We start from the raw sequence: 16,197 nt of genomic DNA on the forward strand, positions 1-16,197 counted from the left end.
TATTTTACCATTTCAAGAAAGCTGTAACACAGGCCATGTAGAGCATGCTAAGAGTTTTGTGTTGCATGCCACAAATTTGTCAGCCCAGCCTTTGCAGCGTCACCTTTTCATCTAACTAGGACGCTTGTGGTCCATTCTTGTAAACCGGTAACCTTGTTGTTAACAAGTGTATCGAAATCACATTACAGAAATGCTGCTCCAGGCGTGCATTGGCAGGAGTACCAGAAAAAACAATACAAATGCAGTAACTTCGATCTGCATGCATACTTGAGCACCAAAATACTCTACCCTGGCGTCTGTTATGCGGGCCATCACCAGGGCAGAGTCAGCCAAGTTGCAGCAGGTTTGCTACCCCACAAAGGTAGGCATTATTGTCTGTATGTTTGGCTGGCAAACGTATGCAGTTATGTCAAGCTTCTGGTTGTATTTTAAGCAGCGTGGAGGCAAGGCGAGAAGGCATTTCATTCTTCAGTGTAATTGTTTCATGCAGTACTGACACAAGCCAGAGCTCTCCAGGCATGGAGCTTTTGGGAATGAAAGTACACACTTAATAAGCAAGTGTGTACCGTGTTATACACTAGATTTGGAAATTTTTTGCACTTCTGAGTGATAAACCACACATTTGTGCTTCTCAGTATGTTTTCAAGCAGTGTTGGCACAAGGTGAGTGCAAAGAATGTCATGTTTCAATACATTTATTTGATGCATTGCTGATATAAACAGCCAAAGCCCTGCGGAAGCACAACTTCTCACACTGTAAGTAGACACATCCATACGTAAGTCTATACCATGCTACAAGTTCAGTGAACTCACATTTCATGCAATCCAGGTACGATGACACAGTTGCCAACTCAGACGACAACGACAGCAGGTAAGCACCTACCATCCTTTTTACCGAAATTGTAGGCATTCTGCAGTAAGTGAATTATATCAGAAAGTTCAGAAGTGTACTGTTTGTCACACAGCCCAGCACCTGCTCAAGCTAGGTTTCCAGGGTCTAGTAGCCCTTCACTGGCTCAAATCTGCACCAGTTCAGACTGAGCTGCATGGGCGATACACGTTGCCAGCCAGGTAAACAAGAAAGCAAACTTTGTCATGTAGTCATTTCTTGACTTGCTTTTGTGCTTTTTCTTCTCGAGGCTGTCCAAAGGAACACCTTCAGGAGGGCCACCTTAACGGTGTGTACTTGCAAGTTTCATACCTTTTAACATAAGATAAAAAAACGGTGTGAAACAATGTAGTTTTCATCATTCTGCAGAAGGAGGAAGACGACAGAGGACAATTTTAGAGACTGCGTGAAGGCGACCCCCGACAAATGTGCGGGCAGTCTTGCTAAAATTACGAGAAAACAAAGGAATGAAGAAGAATGTAACGACGGCAGTGACGCCACGGACCGCTTAGTCACCGTGAAGCTTCGTGCTCTACCACCAAGGCAGTGATCGGAAGCTATACAGTCTAGCCCGGTTATAACGAAGTCAGCGGGAATCGGAAATCCCTTCGCTATATCCGCTATTTCGTTATATGTGGACTACGAAAAAAAAATGCAAGCATCGGCGTACCGATTTATTGCCGCTGAAAGAAGTCGTCCAGCGTCCCCTGAACACGTTTCGCGAGTGCGGACTTCAGGATTGCGGCTTCCATACCATCCAACTGCGAACCAAAGATCTGGTCGAACTCCGCAATAACGATAAAAATAAGCCACGCTTCCAACATGCACAATGCTGCCGCGCTTTCTCCCTGCCTTGCGCACTGCGGCACCGACATAAAACAAAGCGCGCACTGCCACACCTCCTGCAGACTGCAGTACAGCCGTGGCGCCGACTGCCTGGGAGAAATAGAGAACCGAGATTGGCCAAGACGGCCGCTCTCTGCGACGTCATCGAAAAAAAAAAACGTCTGTTCTTTTTTACATTTTTCCCCTGCGCGGCGTGCTCTACCACTCTACGCCGTTGAAGAACAGCGCAACACGAGACCGGCGTGCCATGCGATGCAGTGAAGCAACCTTTCGCTCCGCAGGAGAGCAGACGACGCCACGAAAGGACACCGTCAGCCGAATTTTGCTCTTATTTTCGCGGAAAAAATCGCCTCAAGGACGCAAAAATGTGTTGATTGGCAGATTACTTTTCGGTTGGTATTAAATCTCTTCGTTATATCCGCTGACGCGCTCTTATTTACTTCGTTAAAACCGGACCCAAAATGTATTCAAAATGCAAAAATGGGAATGGGAAATTGAAATCCCTTCGTTATAACCGCTATTTCACTATAAGTGGGTTCGTTATAAACGGGCTAGACTGTATTTAAGACATCCAAAATTTGTACAAAGCTGAGCAAGAAAGTCTACAGTAAAGTAACTTCGCTTTATTTTGAGAGGAAATAAAGCATACAATTGTTTGAACTCAAGAGTATGATGCCTGCATTCATTTCAAAGACAATGTTTTAGAGCAGATACAGTTGTATCTTCCGTCCTGCACGGCCAACAATCCTTTCTTGGCATGGAGCCTTGCCATCCGTGACAAAATATTGTGCCAGTCTGTAGGGCACATTCATAGCAGACCTGCCATACAACATAGATTTTCGAAGGCTACATCCGGAAGCTCGACAAAAAGCGCCAAGGGCGCAAAGTTCTCATGCTGGTGGACAACTGCGCTGCACATGGCCATGTCAGGGACCTGAAAGCTATGCAGCTGGAATTCTTGCCGCCGAACACGACGTCCCTACTGCAGCCCATGGACCAAGGCGTTATCCGGACCCTCAAGCACCTATATCAGTCACGCGTGCTTAGTCGCATGGTGTTATGCGTGGACAGCGGCAAAACCTACAGTGTCGACTTGCTGTCTGCACTCGGCATGCTTTCCGATGCATGGAAGGCGGTGACCGAGGACACACTGCGGAATTGCTTCCGCCATGCGGGTTTCGCGATCAGAGACGAAGTGCGTCGTCATCCGATGATAGCGCAAGTGAATCTGATCAGCCGTCTTCATCTGCTGACCTCATCGAGCACTTGCGCGCTGCAGGAGCCGTTCCCGTGGAAGTGTCACTGGAGCAGTTTGCTAACGCTGACAGCGAGATTGAGCTCTGCGCTGAGCTTACCGACGACGAAATTGTTCGCCAGGTGCTGGAAAGTGATGACTCGGGCTCCGACAGTGAGGAGCCAGAGACTGTGCTGCCAACTAGCAATGAACTAACCCGCGCTCTGATGGTGTTTTCGGCTGTGTACAGCGAGAACGTCACCCTTGCCGACGTGCAAGCCGACTTACATGTACGGCAACGTAGCGCCCCGCAGAGGCAAATTGACCACTTTTTCAAGCCGCTCGATAAATAAAGTTACTTTTTTGCGTGAATTCGTTTTTTCGGACTGCCTGATTTTCCGGACACCATCTCGGCCCCTTGAGGGTCCGAAAAATCGGTCGGCGACTGTACTTAGGTGGGTGTTATTACCAAAACACGCTTCATTAAGCGACCCTCTTTCTTGCTGCATGGCACCTGATGCCACAGATGCAATGACAGCACTGATGGTCTCAAAGGCACATCCGTCATAAATCAATTACCGACCGCATCAAGGCAACTTATATGTGACCACCGCTGCATAGCAGCTGCAATCTATAGCAGCTGTGATCTAAAGCAGCTACCAAAAAGTTTATTCTATTAGCTAATGAGCAAAATTATGCATCCAGATGTACTTTATAAGGTTGATTTTATTAGCAGATAAAATTTTGATCCAGATGCACTGAGCATTTACTCGGAAAGCCGGTTCATAAAGCTGCAGTGCTGTGCTCCAAGTCCCTCGGGTGGCCGAAGTCGGTACTTAGACCATGGTAACAATGTTGATTTAAACTACTCCCTTTGATGCACACTGCAACAAAGCATAGCACAATGTGCATCTGATGCTGAAAGGAGCAGCCAAGAATGCCATCACAGACTCCAAGATAAATATTATGGACGCGAAAGATGCCCCTCGTTGGGGCAAAGTGTTTGACAAGTTCGGGTACACACATTTGCAATGACATGAGACTCACAGCACATGCAGCAAGTCTCGTAAGAAATGTGCCTGCAACTAAAGCAAAGAAAAAAAGCGGCGAACGAAGGATTGCATCGTGGACTGCGAAGTTTTAATGATTGGAAGCGACACACAGGCTACGAGGGACGCTGTAGTGGAGGGCTCTGCATTAATTTAGACCACCCTGGGCTTTGTAAAGAGCGCTGAAATCACACAGTCCACAGGCACCTTTTGAATTTCACGTTCAATGAAACTTACCTGCCGCAGCAGGGCCAAGCACGCGACCAAGTGATCAGCAGCCGAACTCCAAAGCCGCAGAGCCGCAGCAGTGGACGCAAACGAAGGCTTAGAACAAGAAGGTACAAGGAGACGCAGGACTTGCCATAGAACCAATGAATTAAAAAAATCTTGGAAGCATTTAAAACGCAGTGAGAACAATGCTAGACACACACACACACTACACAAATACAGGAGTGCACATCCAAGAACAAATTACAGCAGTTGTAGCGTGGGGCTCAGAAGGCAGTGCAACACAGGAGCGTCAATATTCGGAGGTCAAATGATGGGAGCACGGACCTCGAGAAAAGGCATAACATTGGAAGATAAAATTCCAAGCAACAAACAAAAACTTAAAGATGCACTGAAGAGGAATCTGAACACATCTTTTTGCCATAGGAACTCGATCTACACGTTCCCAGCATTCTTAGAAACTTTGATTTATTGCCCTGTGCAGCCGATTTCCCTAATTTATTCGGATTAACGTCCAGCTCCCGCCTTTTTAATTCCCGCATACGGTGGGAGGAGTCGACCAACACATGGAGTGCCTTTCAGGCAGTCGCGTGGTGACTTTGCTTTCGCTTTTATTTTGTTTCTTTTAAGTTAGTTAGTTATATTAATTTTAATGGCGCAAAAGCAACTGAGGCTATGATACGCCAAACACAAGGTTAGAGTTCCTGTTAAAGGTGAAGCTTTTTATACTTAGAGTTTGTTTAAAACACTGGCTTCCCTGAGAAACCTAAAAATACAAGAGATGTCAACCAGTGCTCGATCACCTAAAAGTAACAAGGGGTGTAAAGGGATGCTTTCCCTGTAAAATGTTGTAAAATATTTCTTTCTTCGTTCTTCTAGTTGGATACATGAAATTAAAATGTGGTTCACCGTGAGTTCAGCACCACACATGTCACAGAGAGGTTTGTTCTGTTTGGTTAGTAGAAAGCTGTGCGTGAGGTGGGTGTGTCCAATGCGGAGCCGACATAAAATAACTTCGGTAAAACGTTCTTGATGCCTACATGATTGCCATTCCCCTAAAATTGGTTTCACAGAATGTAGTTTGTTGTTTACGTGTTCTTGCCATGCAGCCTGCCACTTATTTCTGAGTTTACTGGTGATAAACTTTAAACAATCCCTGTGCGGTATGTTCACTTGCTTTATTTGGCCATTCCGGGCTTGTGCAGCGCATACATCTGCTTTCTCATTGCCCACAATTCCAACATAGGTCTAGTCAGAGGCTACATAGCTGCAAATTAGGCCCACGGAAATAAAAATACGCATGGACTCTGCTTTCGCCGGTCCCTACGTATCACTCCGTCAATGGCAGAGCGGCAAGCCGCCATGGGACTGGAAAATAAAGGCGGGAGCCCGACGATAATCCGATTTCAATTAGGGAAACTGGCCATACAGGGCAATAATTCGAAGTTTCCAAGAACGCTCGGAATGTGTAGACCGAGTTCCCACGGTAAAAATATGAGTTCAGATTCCTCTTCAGTGCACTTTTCAGGGTAAGCAGCAACAATGGGAATCTGGCACGCTCTCAGAGATGACTGGCACGCGTGGACCATGACACTGGATTCCTTTGGGACACAGGGACAAGTTAATCGCCTGCACAGGGTCGTACACACTCGATGTGAACACGCAAGCATCACCAGGCAACTACGTCCCACACAGCCACATATCAGAGAGGCGCCAGCAATGAAGAACCTGGAGATGGTGCATCATGCCATCTGCCACTTTACTTTCATACATGGCCGTGTATGACCAAATGCTATAACCAAATATGACGCAACTAAGGGTAGTTGGTCACACAAGGTTAACCCTAGCTGCCTATGATAAGTGAAAAAACCGAGAAAAGAGGAGGAGACAGGAGAGTTGTAAGAAAGAAATAGGAAAATGAAAGATGGAGGGGAGGAGGACAGGAAAAGGCGACTGCCGATTTCCCCCGGTTGGGTCAGGCCAGAGGTGCCGTCTACAGGAAGCTGGGGCCAAAGTGGTGTGTTGCCTCCGCCGAGGGGCCTTAAAGCTCCCAACGCTCGGCATCGGCTCAACCACCAGGATCCCCTTTTCTCCGGACACGGCCGATGCCACGCACGGCTAAGCACGGGTGCTCAGGTCCGTGGTAACGCATTGCTCATCATCATCCCCCTGCGGGGATGTCCCTGCGGATGCTCAGGTACCCGTGGTGTCACAATTCACGATTGTCTGCATGAGTCAGACGGTCCTTCATTATGAAATGCCTTTTTGTGGTATTTCAAAGCAGCTACCACAGCTGTTGCAACAGTGAGGACGTTCACCAGTGTGAGTGCGCTGCTGTACCACCAGGTGACTCTTCAAACCAAAGCTGCTCCCACACTCATCATAAAGGTATGGGCGGTCACCTGTGTGAGAGCACTGGCCCTTTAGAGTAAAGCTGCTACCACAGCTGTTGCAACAGTGAGGACGTTCACCAGTGTGAGTGCGCTGCTGTACCAGGTGACTCTTCAAACCAAATCTGCTCCCACACTCATCACAAAGGTATGGGCAGTCACCTGTGTGAGTGCGCTGGTGTTGCTTTAGGGTGCCCTTTAGAGTAAAGCTGCTACCACAGCTGTTGCAACAGTGAGGACGTTCACCAGTGTGAGTGCGCTGCTGTACCAGGTGACTCTTCAAACCAAATCTGCTCCCACACTCATCACAAAGGTATGGGCAGTCACCTGTGTGAGTGCGCTGGTGTTGCTTTAGGGTGCCCTTTAGAGTAAAGCTGCTACCACAGCTGTTGCAACAGTGAGGACGTTCACCAGTGTGAGTGCGCTGCTGTACCACCAGGTGACTCTTCAAACCAAAGCTGCTCCCACACTCATCATAAAGGTATGGGCGGTCGCCTGTGTGAGAGCACTGGCCCTTTAGAGTAAAGCTGCTACCACAGCTGTTGCAACAGTGAGGACGTTCACCAGTGTGAGTGCGCTGCTGTACCAGGTGACTCTTCAAACCAAATCTGCTCCCACACTCATCACAAAGGTATGGGCAGTCACCTGTGTGAGTGCGCTGGTGTTGCTTTAGGGTGCCCTTTAGAGTAAAGCTGCTACCACAGCTGTTGCAACAGTGAGGACGTTCACCAGTACGAGTGCGCTGCTGTACCACCAGGTGACTCCAATCCAAAGCTGCTCCCACACTCATCACAAATGTATGGGCGGTCGCCTGTATGAGTGCATTAGGGATGCTTTAGGGTGCCCTTTAGAGTAAAGCTGCTACCACAGTGAGGACGTTCACCAGTGTGAGTGCGCTGCTGTACCAGGTGACTCTTCAAACCAAAGCTGCTCCCACACTCATCACAAAGGTATGGGTGGTCGTCTGTGTGAGTGCGCTGGTGTTGCTCTAGGGTGCCCTTTAGAGTAAAGCTGCTACCACATGACAAAACCTAGGGTAGTTCGCCACACAAGGTTAACCCTAGCAGCCTATGAAAAGTGAAAAAAAAAACGGAGAAAAGAGGAGGAGACAGGAGAGTTGTAAGAAAGATAGAAAAGTGAAAGATAGAGGGGAAGACAGGAAAAGGCGACTGCCGATTTCCCCCGGTCGGGTCAGGCAGGAGGTGCCGCCTACCTGAAGCTGGGGCCAAAGTGGTGTGTTGCCTCCGCCGAGGGGCCTTACAGGTCCAAATGCTCGGCATTGGCTCAACCACAGGGATCTTTTCCCCGGACACGGCGATGCCACGCACAGCTAAGCGTGGGTGCTTGGGTCCGTGGTGACGCACTGCTCACCATCATCAGCCTGCGGGGATGTCCCTGCGGATGCTCAGGTACCCGTGGTGTCGAACTCACCAACGTTTGCATGGAACAGACGTCCCTGCGCGGTGTCCATTATGAAACGCCTTTTCGTGGTATTGCACATTTCTCCTCTCGGTGAATTTCTTTTCACATACGTCGCACTCGAAGGGCTTTTCGCCCTTATGGGACCTAACATGACACTCAAGGCCTACACGTTCCACAATAGCCATGGGGCACAGATGGCACGCAAACGGCTTTTCACCTGTGTTGGTACGGATGTCTCTCTCCAGGTCATTCCTGTGTCCAAAGCTGCGACCGCAATGGTCACAGCGGTACGGACGCTCACCGGTGTGTGTGCGCTGATGTCGCTCTAGGTTGCAACCATTTGTAAAGCGGCTACCACAGCTAGCCGCAGTGACTCCGCAACAACTGCTGCCATCTGCTGCGTGGACGCTGCTGCCTGCTGCAATGCGCCTGTCGCATCACAGCTGCCACATCCGCCATGGCGGCAGTGTGAACAGCAGTTGCTGCAGCCGCTGCTGTCTGCATCTGCAAAGGAAAGGAGCTTGAATTGCACTACCCCGAGTGATTGAAGAGGGCTGGTTTCACTTCCACGGTAAACATGATGCGACCAAGCCCCACACGCGTGCGTTCCATATGGCAGTGACAGAACGCCAGGCTCTGAGCCATGTGTCAAGGGTACGTACTATGCGAAATAATGGTGCGAAACGTAAAAAAAAATTTGGTGAATGCTTAAGCTTCATCTTTGAGTGGAATGCGGCAGCGTGTTGCAGCACTGCCAGGTAGTCGAGGCATGGCCGTGCGCACAACAATCAGTCATTTTCAAAATTGGATACCCATGCATTATGTAATATTTCTGTGCAAAAATCCGAACAATTTGTCTGCACCTACCTCATTGTTGCTCTCAATGAGCCTTTCCAGGGTGTTGAGCAGCCGCTGCTGGCACTCGGCGTCCTGGCGGTTTCGCGCCTCTGCCGGGTCAGCGTTACGCAGTTTCCAGCAGCAGCTGCTCCACGGCATCTCCTTCCGCCCGCCTACTGTTGCGAGGCGGGTGCCTTCTCTCACAGCTTGGCCCTGGCTGTGGCTGCTGGGGGGCTGTCAGAGGGGAACACGCACATATTACTCAATGCGGCATGCTGTAGAATAAGCAAACTGATCTGCACAATGTTTGTGAGAACTATGGACATGAATACACATGAACAGGCCCATACGCATGCATACGCTGCCAGTGATGTAACGAACGTGCCATTGTAGCAAGATATACGCTGTGCGCATTGACTACTCCAATGGGTGCCATCACAGTCCCCACTGCAATAGGCCAAAACTTGCACAAGCTCCAGTGCCTGATGTACAGGAGAGTTTTGCGACCACTATTGGATGATTTTGATTATACATATTTCTCTGCAAATCATACTAAGGCCGAGCAGCTTCCAACCCGGGTGCTAAGGAGGCTACATATTTGCAGGCTGACTCACCGGCTTCTTCGCTCAGCTCCTCAGCAAGGAGGTCCCCCAGCAGCACGCTGTCGACGCTGCTGATGCTGTCTTCTGTATGAAAGCATCACAGCACAACTGATCAGTGGAGAGTTGCATCAAAGTGTGCAGTGCACCATAGTAAAATGAACGGCTACTTCATCTGAGCTGCTACGAGAACTAACAAATCCCCAGGAATGGAACAAAAACAAAACTATCAAAAGTGGAAACTGCATATGCAACTCCAATTTCTTCATTCCAACCACTCAAACCTTTTGCATAGGATTTAACTTCTTCTACCTCAGGCTTATCTCTTCCATGATATTCAAACCCACACATGCCGCTAACAATGCGCACAGCTCACTAGCCATACAGGCGATTGATGAAATGGTTTACCTACCCGCTGACATTGGAGACAGCGGTGGAGGCGGCGGTGGTGGTGCTGCAGAGGTTCAAACGCTCGGCATTGGCTTGTGGAGGCCAGTGTTGAGGTCGAGAGAGACCTCTTCTGGTGGTGGTCCCAAGGCAGGCACCACAGCTGGCAAGCAGGGCTGGGCAGGAGTCGTGGGACGGGTGCTCGCACGTGGATCGGCGTCTAGAGCCGAAGCTTGTTGTACCGCGTGGGACGCAGGACGGGGAAGGTTTGAGCCGAAAAACTTGAAGAAGGCGTCCTTCAAGTCATCGTAAGGGTGTTCACCCGGCGGTGAAATGTCAAGCTGGGTAAAGAGATCGGCGGGCAACTCCCTTTTCACGAGGAGGTACCGCCAGATCTGTGATCGGACGCCGTTCACGTATAGCTGAGCGTCCACTTGCAGAAACCAAACTACAGGGCTGTGCGGGCGGAACGGCCACAGCTGCAGACGTGAAGGGTCGAGAAGCTCGGGTGGCTGCCACTCGTCTTGAGCCAGGTCCTTGTCGAGAGGGCAGGAGTTCGAGGGTGCGGTCGTAGTTGAAGCAACCGGGCCGAAGACGCTGGACTGGGGCGGAAGAGTACTGGCCAGTGACGGTTGCGGCGTGCTGTTTCTCGAGGATGCAGCCGAAGACGAGTGCGATGCTGGTTCGGGCGCAGGCGCTGGCGGTGGCGAAAGCGAGTCTGCCTCGTCATGGAGCGGCAGCGGGTAGTATGATGCGCCGTAGTAGACGAGGACGGCAGCGCGCAACTCGTAGGGCCGGCATCCCGAGGCAGGGCAGGCAAGTCGGCAGAGGAGGTCAGGCGGGAGAATGTCGCAAAGGACTGCGTGTTTAAACGGCTGGATGGTAATGCCGTTCAAGTACAACGCAGCCTCCAGTTCGGCGAACCACCCGCCGACGCCTGCAGGCCGGAACGCTGGAAGCGGGGGGTTGAAATCCAGGTCTTGCCAGCCTGCCATGCTGGGACGCCGCTGGGATAGAAGGCGCGGCTCTCCGGGTCACCACGATGTGGAGGCCAGTGTTGAGGTCGCCCAGGAGGCGACCACGGCCACGTTTATTTGAGGCTGCCTTAGAAGAGGTAGCGACAGAGCAGCGGCGGCAGCGTCTGGCCAGGCCGAAGTCCAGAGCGTTCTCTACTGCGCGAGCCGGCGTTCTCCTGCGCGTGCCCACCGCTTCGTCGTCTTCCGCGAGCCGAAGCGGTGGCGCTACAGGCTCAACCACCAGGATCCCCTTCTCCCCGGACACGGCGATGCCACGCACGGCTAAGCGCGGTTGCTTGGGTCCGTGGTGACGCACTGCTCACCATGATCCCCCTGCGGGGATGTCCCTGTGGATGCTCAGGCACCCGTAGTGTCCCAACTCACCAACGTCTGCAGGGTGTCCTCCATTATGAAATCCCTTTTTGTGGTATTTCAAATTTCTCCTCTTGCTGAATTTCCTTTCACATTCGTCACACTGGAAGGGCTTTTCGCCCTTATGGGAATCTAACGTGACACTCAAGGCCTACACGTTCCACAAAAGCCATGGGGCACAGATGGCACGCAAACGGCTTTTCACCTGTGTGGGTACGGATATGTCTCTCCAGGTCATTCCTGTGTCCAAAGCTGCTACCAGGTCACAGCGGTAGGGACGCTCACCGATGTGTGTGCGCTCATGTCGCTCTAGGTTGTAACCATTTGTAAAGCAGCTACCACAGCTGTTGCAACAGTGAGGACGTTCACCAGAGTGAGTGCGCTGCTGTACCACCAGGTGACTCTTCAAACCAAAGCTGCTCCCACATTGATCACAAAGGTAAGGGCGGTCGGTCGCCTGTGTGAGTGTGCTGGTGTTGCTTTCGGGTTTACCTACCCGCTGACATTGGAGAAAGCGGTGCAGGCGGCGGCGGAGCTGCTGCTGCAGGAGGCTGGGCCTGCGAGAAAGCAAACCGCCGCAAGTTTACACAAGCTTATCCCAAAGTTCATCTTGATGGTACATTGATCACAGCACGACTTTGTGAAACAGTAAAGAATCCCTCATTACCACCAAGCAGAAAACTGTGGAAACGTTTATAACCTCACTACAATTCTTTTACAACATTGCAAACGCACCTGTCGCCTGGCCATGGGGAAATAGGCTTTCCCCACGCCCTTGGCACTGACCCACCCCAGGATCTGCACGATACGGCCCCCAGAGCCAGGCAGCTTGCCACCTCCGGTGCCCCTGCGACCGAATGCGAAGAGATACGTTACTGCGGCATTCCATAGACCAACACTGTTGACAGGCTCACCCTTGGCCGGCCCGCAGACTTGCCAGCTCCGCCCTTGTGTGGCAGCACATTTGCCGCCAAGACTGCCGCCAATGTTCGGCGGTCTTGACAGCTGGGCCCAATCGGTTAAGGTTCTCCGTCAGCTCATCCCAGAGCGTGCGTTTGCGGGCTCCGTCGAGGCCCGTGCCAAGAAGGTATGCTGCTCCAAAAAATCAAGCAGCATCTCCTCTTGGGCAGCGGACATGCGGGGTCTCTTCGGTGCCATACCAGACTAGATTTCCCACCTATTCTCTCCGAGATATCAAATAACTTCCGCAGGGAACAGCGGGGAGTTTTTGGGGTCAGGGCAGTCGCTTTACAAGAGGGAGCGTATCCGTGCGCTGTATTCCAAGCATTACTTTTCACGACTATCGCTTTAATGTGAGCATTCTGGCCTGCACGTCATGGTCGTCTTCTATTTCCTATGGGAATACAGACAGACAACCACACATTAGATACTGCAACACTCCATTCTTTGACACTTTTGCCATCGATCGTAAGCGTCGACAAACACAGGCTTACCTCAAGCAGTTTTCATTTCGTACCAACCGCTCCTTGCAAATTTCCTCAGCAGACACGTAGCCTTCACTGTCTTCATTCACATTTTTCTCCGCGCTTGGAACAACCGCACAGTACTTTGATATTAGACGCCGCGCAAAAAATATCAAGGCGTGGAACAGCTGTTTTCGTGCAAAGCGGCTCGTTGACATTTTTACCGCCGTCAGCGCAGCCCCGCGGCAGCAAAACTTACCCACTAGCAAATTTAAGAGCCCAACTTCGTACGCCTCTTGTTTTTCTTAATATTTTCCAACTTTAAACTTAATATTTTGGCAAAAAAAAATAATTATTTTTATCGCTGCGCATTTCTTTACTCTTTTAGCAAAAAATCAGCAGACGGTCCATCGTCGTGCAGACAAATGCTTCCGGGGCGCCGCTCTGCTGTAATTGGCTGATTCCTCGTAGCGTCAATTTTGCGTCAAACGTCGACGTCACATTGTATCGTCATTTTGACGTCACTGTCAATAACTTTTGACAGAATTTTTGGCAGTTCCGTAATACGGCCCCTGTTGAGTGCTCTTCGGCAGGGGAAGGTGTGGTCAGTGCTCGTGAAGCAACTGCGCCAACGGCTGTCTGCGATTCTCACAACTGTGAGTGGGTGGTTGTCATCTCCAGGAAGAAGCGGAAGGCTGTTGCATTGTGTAGGCAAGGAAAAGGCATCAGCCCAGCCACTGGCAGGACTGCCAAAGTACTTGCTAAGACAGCTGCCAAGCCCTCGAAGCGTGCCACAGCTTTGTCTGTAGCAGTGAGGAAGGTGCAGGATTACTTGCACAGGAGTGCTTGTGAGCCTCCTTCTGTTGCAGCCATTGGTGTGGACGACGAAGGGCAAGCTAGTGACCTGCGCAGCACTGCTGCTGTGTGGCCAACCAGCACAGTGGTGAGCTGCTTGGCAAAGTAGACTTCGCAGCTGTCTTCTGCGGCATTGTTGTAGGGGTCACTGGCTGCAAAAGCTGCACACTATCCACAGCTAGAGAAGGCCAGGGGGCATGCAAACTAACCAAACTAACCAAGCATCAGTCCGGTGCTGCTAAGCGGCGACGGCGTCGTTTGTGTTTGTGTTGTGTTGGGTTTATTGGCGCATAAGCAGCTAAGGCTATCATGCGCCAAGAACAAGGTATGGAAAAAATATGTTTGAGCAGAGTTTGAAAACAAAGTGGATAAAAACGGTGGTGTAAAGGGCCTAAAAGTTATTTTTACTAAGTAGCTGATGAAATACAAGAATTAAAAAAAATGTCTGATAGCAGAAACCTTTAAAGGTTGGGTTACCTCCGCAGACATCCTTGGCTCGGCAAGGATTTCGAGGCTCCCAACAGCTCAGATAAAGACCTCAGCCTCCTTCTCGTGATTGAGAAAGTGGCTGAGGTGTATAATTGTATGTAGCGAAGCACCGGGTGAGTAGATTAGAGTTGATGAAGAATACTGGCTTCCCTTAAAAAGCTAACAACACACGGTATACTGACAAGTGCATCTTTGCCTAAAATCAATGCTGGATGAAAAGGAATGTGTTCTTTGTAAAAGGTAGTAAAATGTTTTTTTCTTAGTGATTCAAGTTCTGTACATGAGAATAATATGTGGTTTACTGTTAGTTCATCTCCGCACTTTTCACAAACACGATTGTCTTCTTTTGTAAGTAGGAAGTTGTGTGTGAGATGTGTGTGTCCAATACGGAGACGGCATAAAATAACTTCGATGAAACGGTCTTGGTGGGAGCATGACTTCCATTCTTCTATAAATGGTTTTACTAAGTGGAGCTTATTATTTCGTTCAATATTCCATTGCGACTGCCATTTATTTCTTAGCTTGCACTGTACCAACTTCATACAGTCATTGTAGGGGATGTTCACTTTCTTTATTTCTTTGTTGCGAGCTTTCGCAGCACATTCATCCGCCTTCTCATTGCCAGTGATTCCAATGTGGCTGGGAACCCAGCAAAATTTTATATCTTGTCCCTGTATTGTGGCGCTCGTTATGTTGTGTATGATATTACCAATTAGTGGTGTCACTGCATTTCTATGGTGAAGTGAGGTTAGTATGCTCAGAGAATCAGTGTAAATGATACTGCTCTGAATGTTCTCATTTATTATTTTTTCTATAGCCACCAAGACTGCGTAACCCTCGGCGGTGAAAATGGATGCACATTCAGGTAGCCGTACTATTTTTTCCCAATTATTCTGAACTACAGCACTTCCCACGTAGTGCGTCGATTTTGATCCATCGGTATAAAATGCTTCGTATTCTCCGTATTTTTCCTTGAGTGCTAAATATTCTTGTAATATCTGTTCATGTGGTGTGTGTTTTTTCTGAAATTGTGTTAATGTGAAGTCGCACACAGATGGTAGGCAGTGCCAAGGCGGGAGTGGATCAGGTTTGCGGGCAATATTTGGTAATATGTTCATTATGTCTAGTTCTTGGCATTTCTCTTCAAAGCGGAGAAGAAGTGGTCTGATTGCTAGAGGTTTGTTGGTAAATAGTGTTCGAGATGAACACTTTGTAACGAGTGGGTAACAGATGTGTTTAGGCTGGGAACGGATCTTTAAGATGTATGAGCATGAGAGCATTGTTCGTCTGTCTGCAAGTGGTGGTTCATTGGTTTCTACGTAAAGGCTTTTTATGGGTGATGTCCTGTAAGCACCAGTTGAAAGACGCAAACCCATATTGTGCACAGGGTCCAGTCGCTTCAAGTACGACGGCCTTGCTGATCCATACACTATGCTGCCATAATCTAAAACGGAACGTACTACAGAGCGATAAATCTGTAAAAGGCATACCCGATCAGAACCCCAGTGTTTGCGTGAAAGGACTTTAAGTATGTTCAGTGATAGCGACGCTTTCTTCTTTAGTGCGTTTATGTGAGGCAGGAAAGTAAGCTTTTTATCGAAGGTGATGCCTAGAAATTTGTGTTCCTTTTTTAAAGGCAGTGTGGTTTGGTTTAGGTGTAATGTGGGATCTGTGTGCAAGCCTCGTTTGAGTGAAAAAAGTAAGGCTACTGTTTTCTGTGGTGAGAACTGGAAACCATTCTTTTCTGCCCATGTTGCCAGTTTGTTGATTGTAAGTTGTACTTGTCTTTCACATGTACATATATTGGAAGATGTGCACGCTATCTGAAGATCGTCGACATAGACTGAATATGTTATGGAGCTTGGTATAATTTTGTTAAGAGAATTCATTTTTACAATAAAAAGAGTTGTGCTTAAAATACACCCTTGAGGCACTCCATTTTCCTGAATAAAATCCCTTGAAAGGGTTGAGCCTAGACGGACATTAAATGAACGGTTAGATAAAAAGTCTTTAATGGAGTTCAGCATTCTGCCACGGATGCCAAGTTCAGCTAAGTCCTGGAGGATCCCGAACCTCCAGGTAGTATCATATGCTTTTTCTAAATCAAAAAAGACGCTAAGACAGTGTTGCTTGTGTATAAAAGCTTCTCTGACCGTATTTT

General features: G+C 49.2%; 1 protein-coding gene and 1 pseudogene across 2 annotated transcripts; both read right to left on the reverse strand.

Annotated features, from left to right (window-relative positions):
- Positions 1-9,016: 9,016 nt before the first annotated feature.
- LOC149334011 (uncharacterized) lies at positions 9,017-11,352 on the reverse strand. Its single transcript, XM_089556171.1, has 3 exons — positions 9,906-11,352; positions 9,509-9,580; positions 9,017-9,128 (listed from the first exon to the last, which is right to left on the reverse strand). The coding sequence occupies exon 1, from the start codon at positions 10,873-10,875 to the stop codon at positions 9,958-9,960; it is 918 nt and encodes a 305-aa protein (XP_089412297.1). The 5' UTR covers positions 10,876-11,352; the 3' UTR covers positions 9,017-9,128; positions 9,509-9,580; positions 9,906-9,957.
- LOC149334012 (uncharacterized) lies at positions 11,353-14,885 on the reverse strand (annotated as a pseudogene). Its single transcript, XR_016284981.1, has 3 exons — positions 12,183-14,885; positions 12,004-12,115; positions 11,353-11,825 (listed from the first exon to the last, which is right to left on the reverse strand). The product of XR_016284981.1 is annotated as an uncharacterized LOC149334012 (transcript).
- Between the last annotated feature and the right edge of the window lie 1,312 nt (positions 14,886-16,197).

The sequence above is a fragment of the Amblyomma mixtum genome, chromosome 8, assembly GCF_055824585.1.
Source record: "Amblyomma mixtum isolate Tamu chromosome 8, ASM5582458v1, whole genome shotgun sequence".
Taxonomy (NCBI): domain Eukaryota; kingdom Metazoa; phylum Arthropoda; class Arachnida; order Ixodida; family Ixodidae; genus Amblyomma; species Amblyomma mixtum.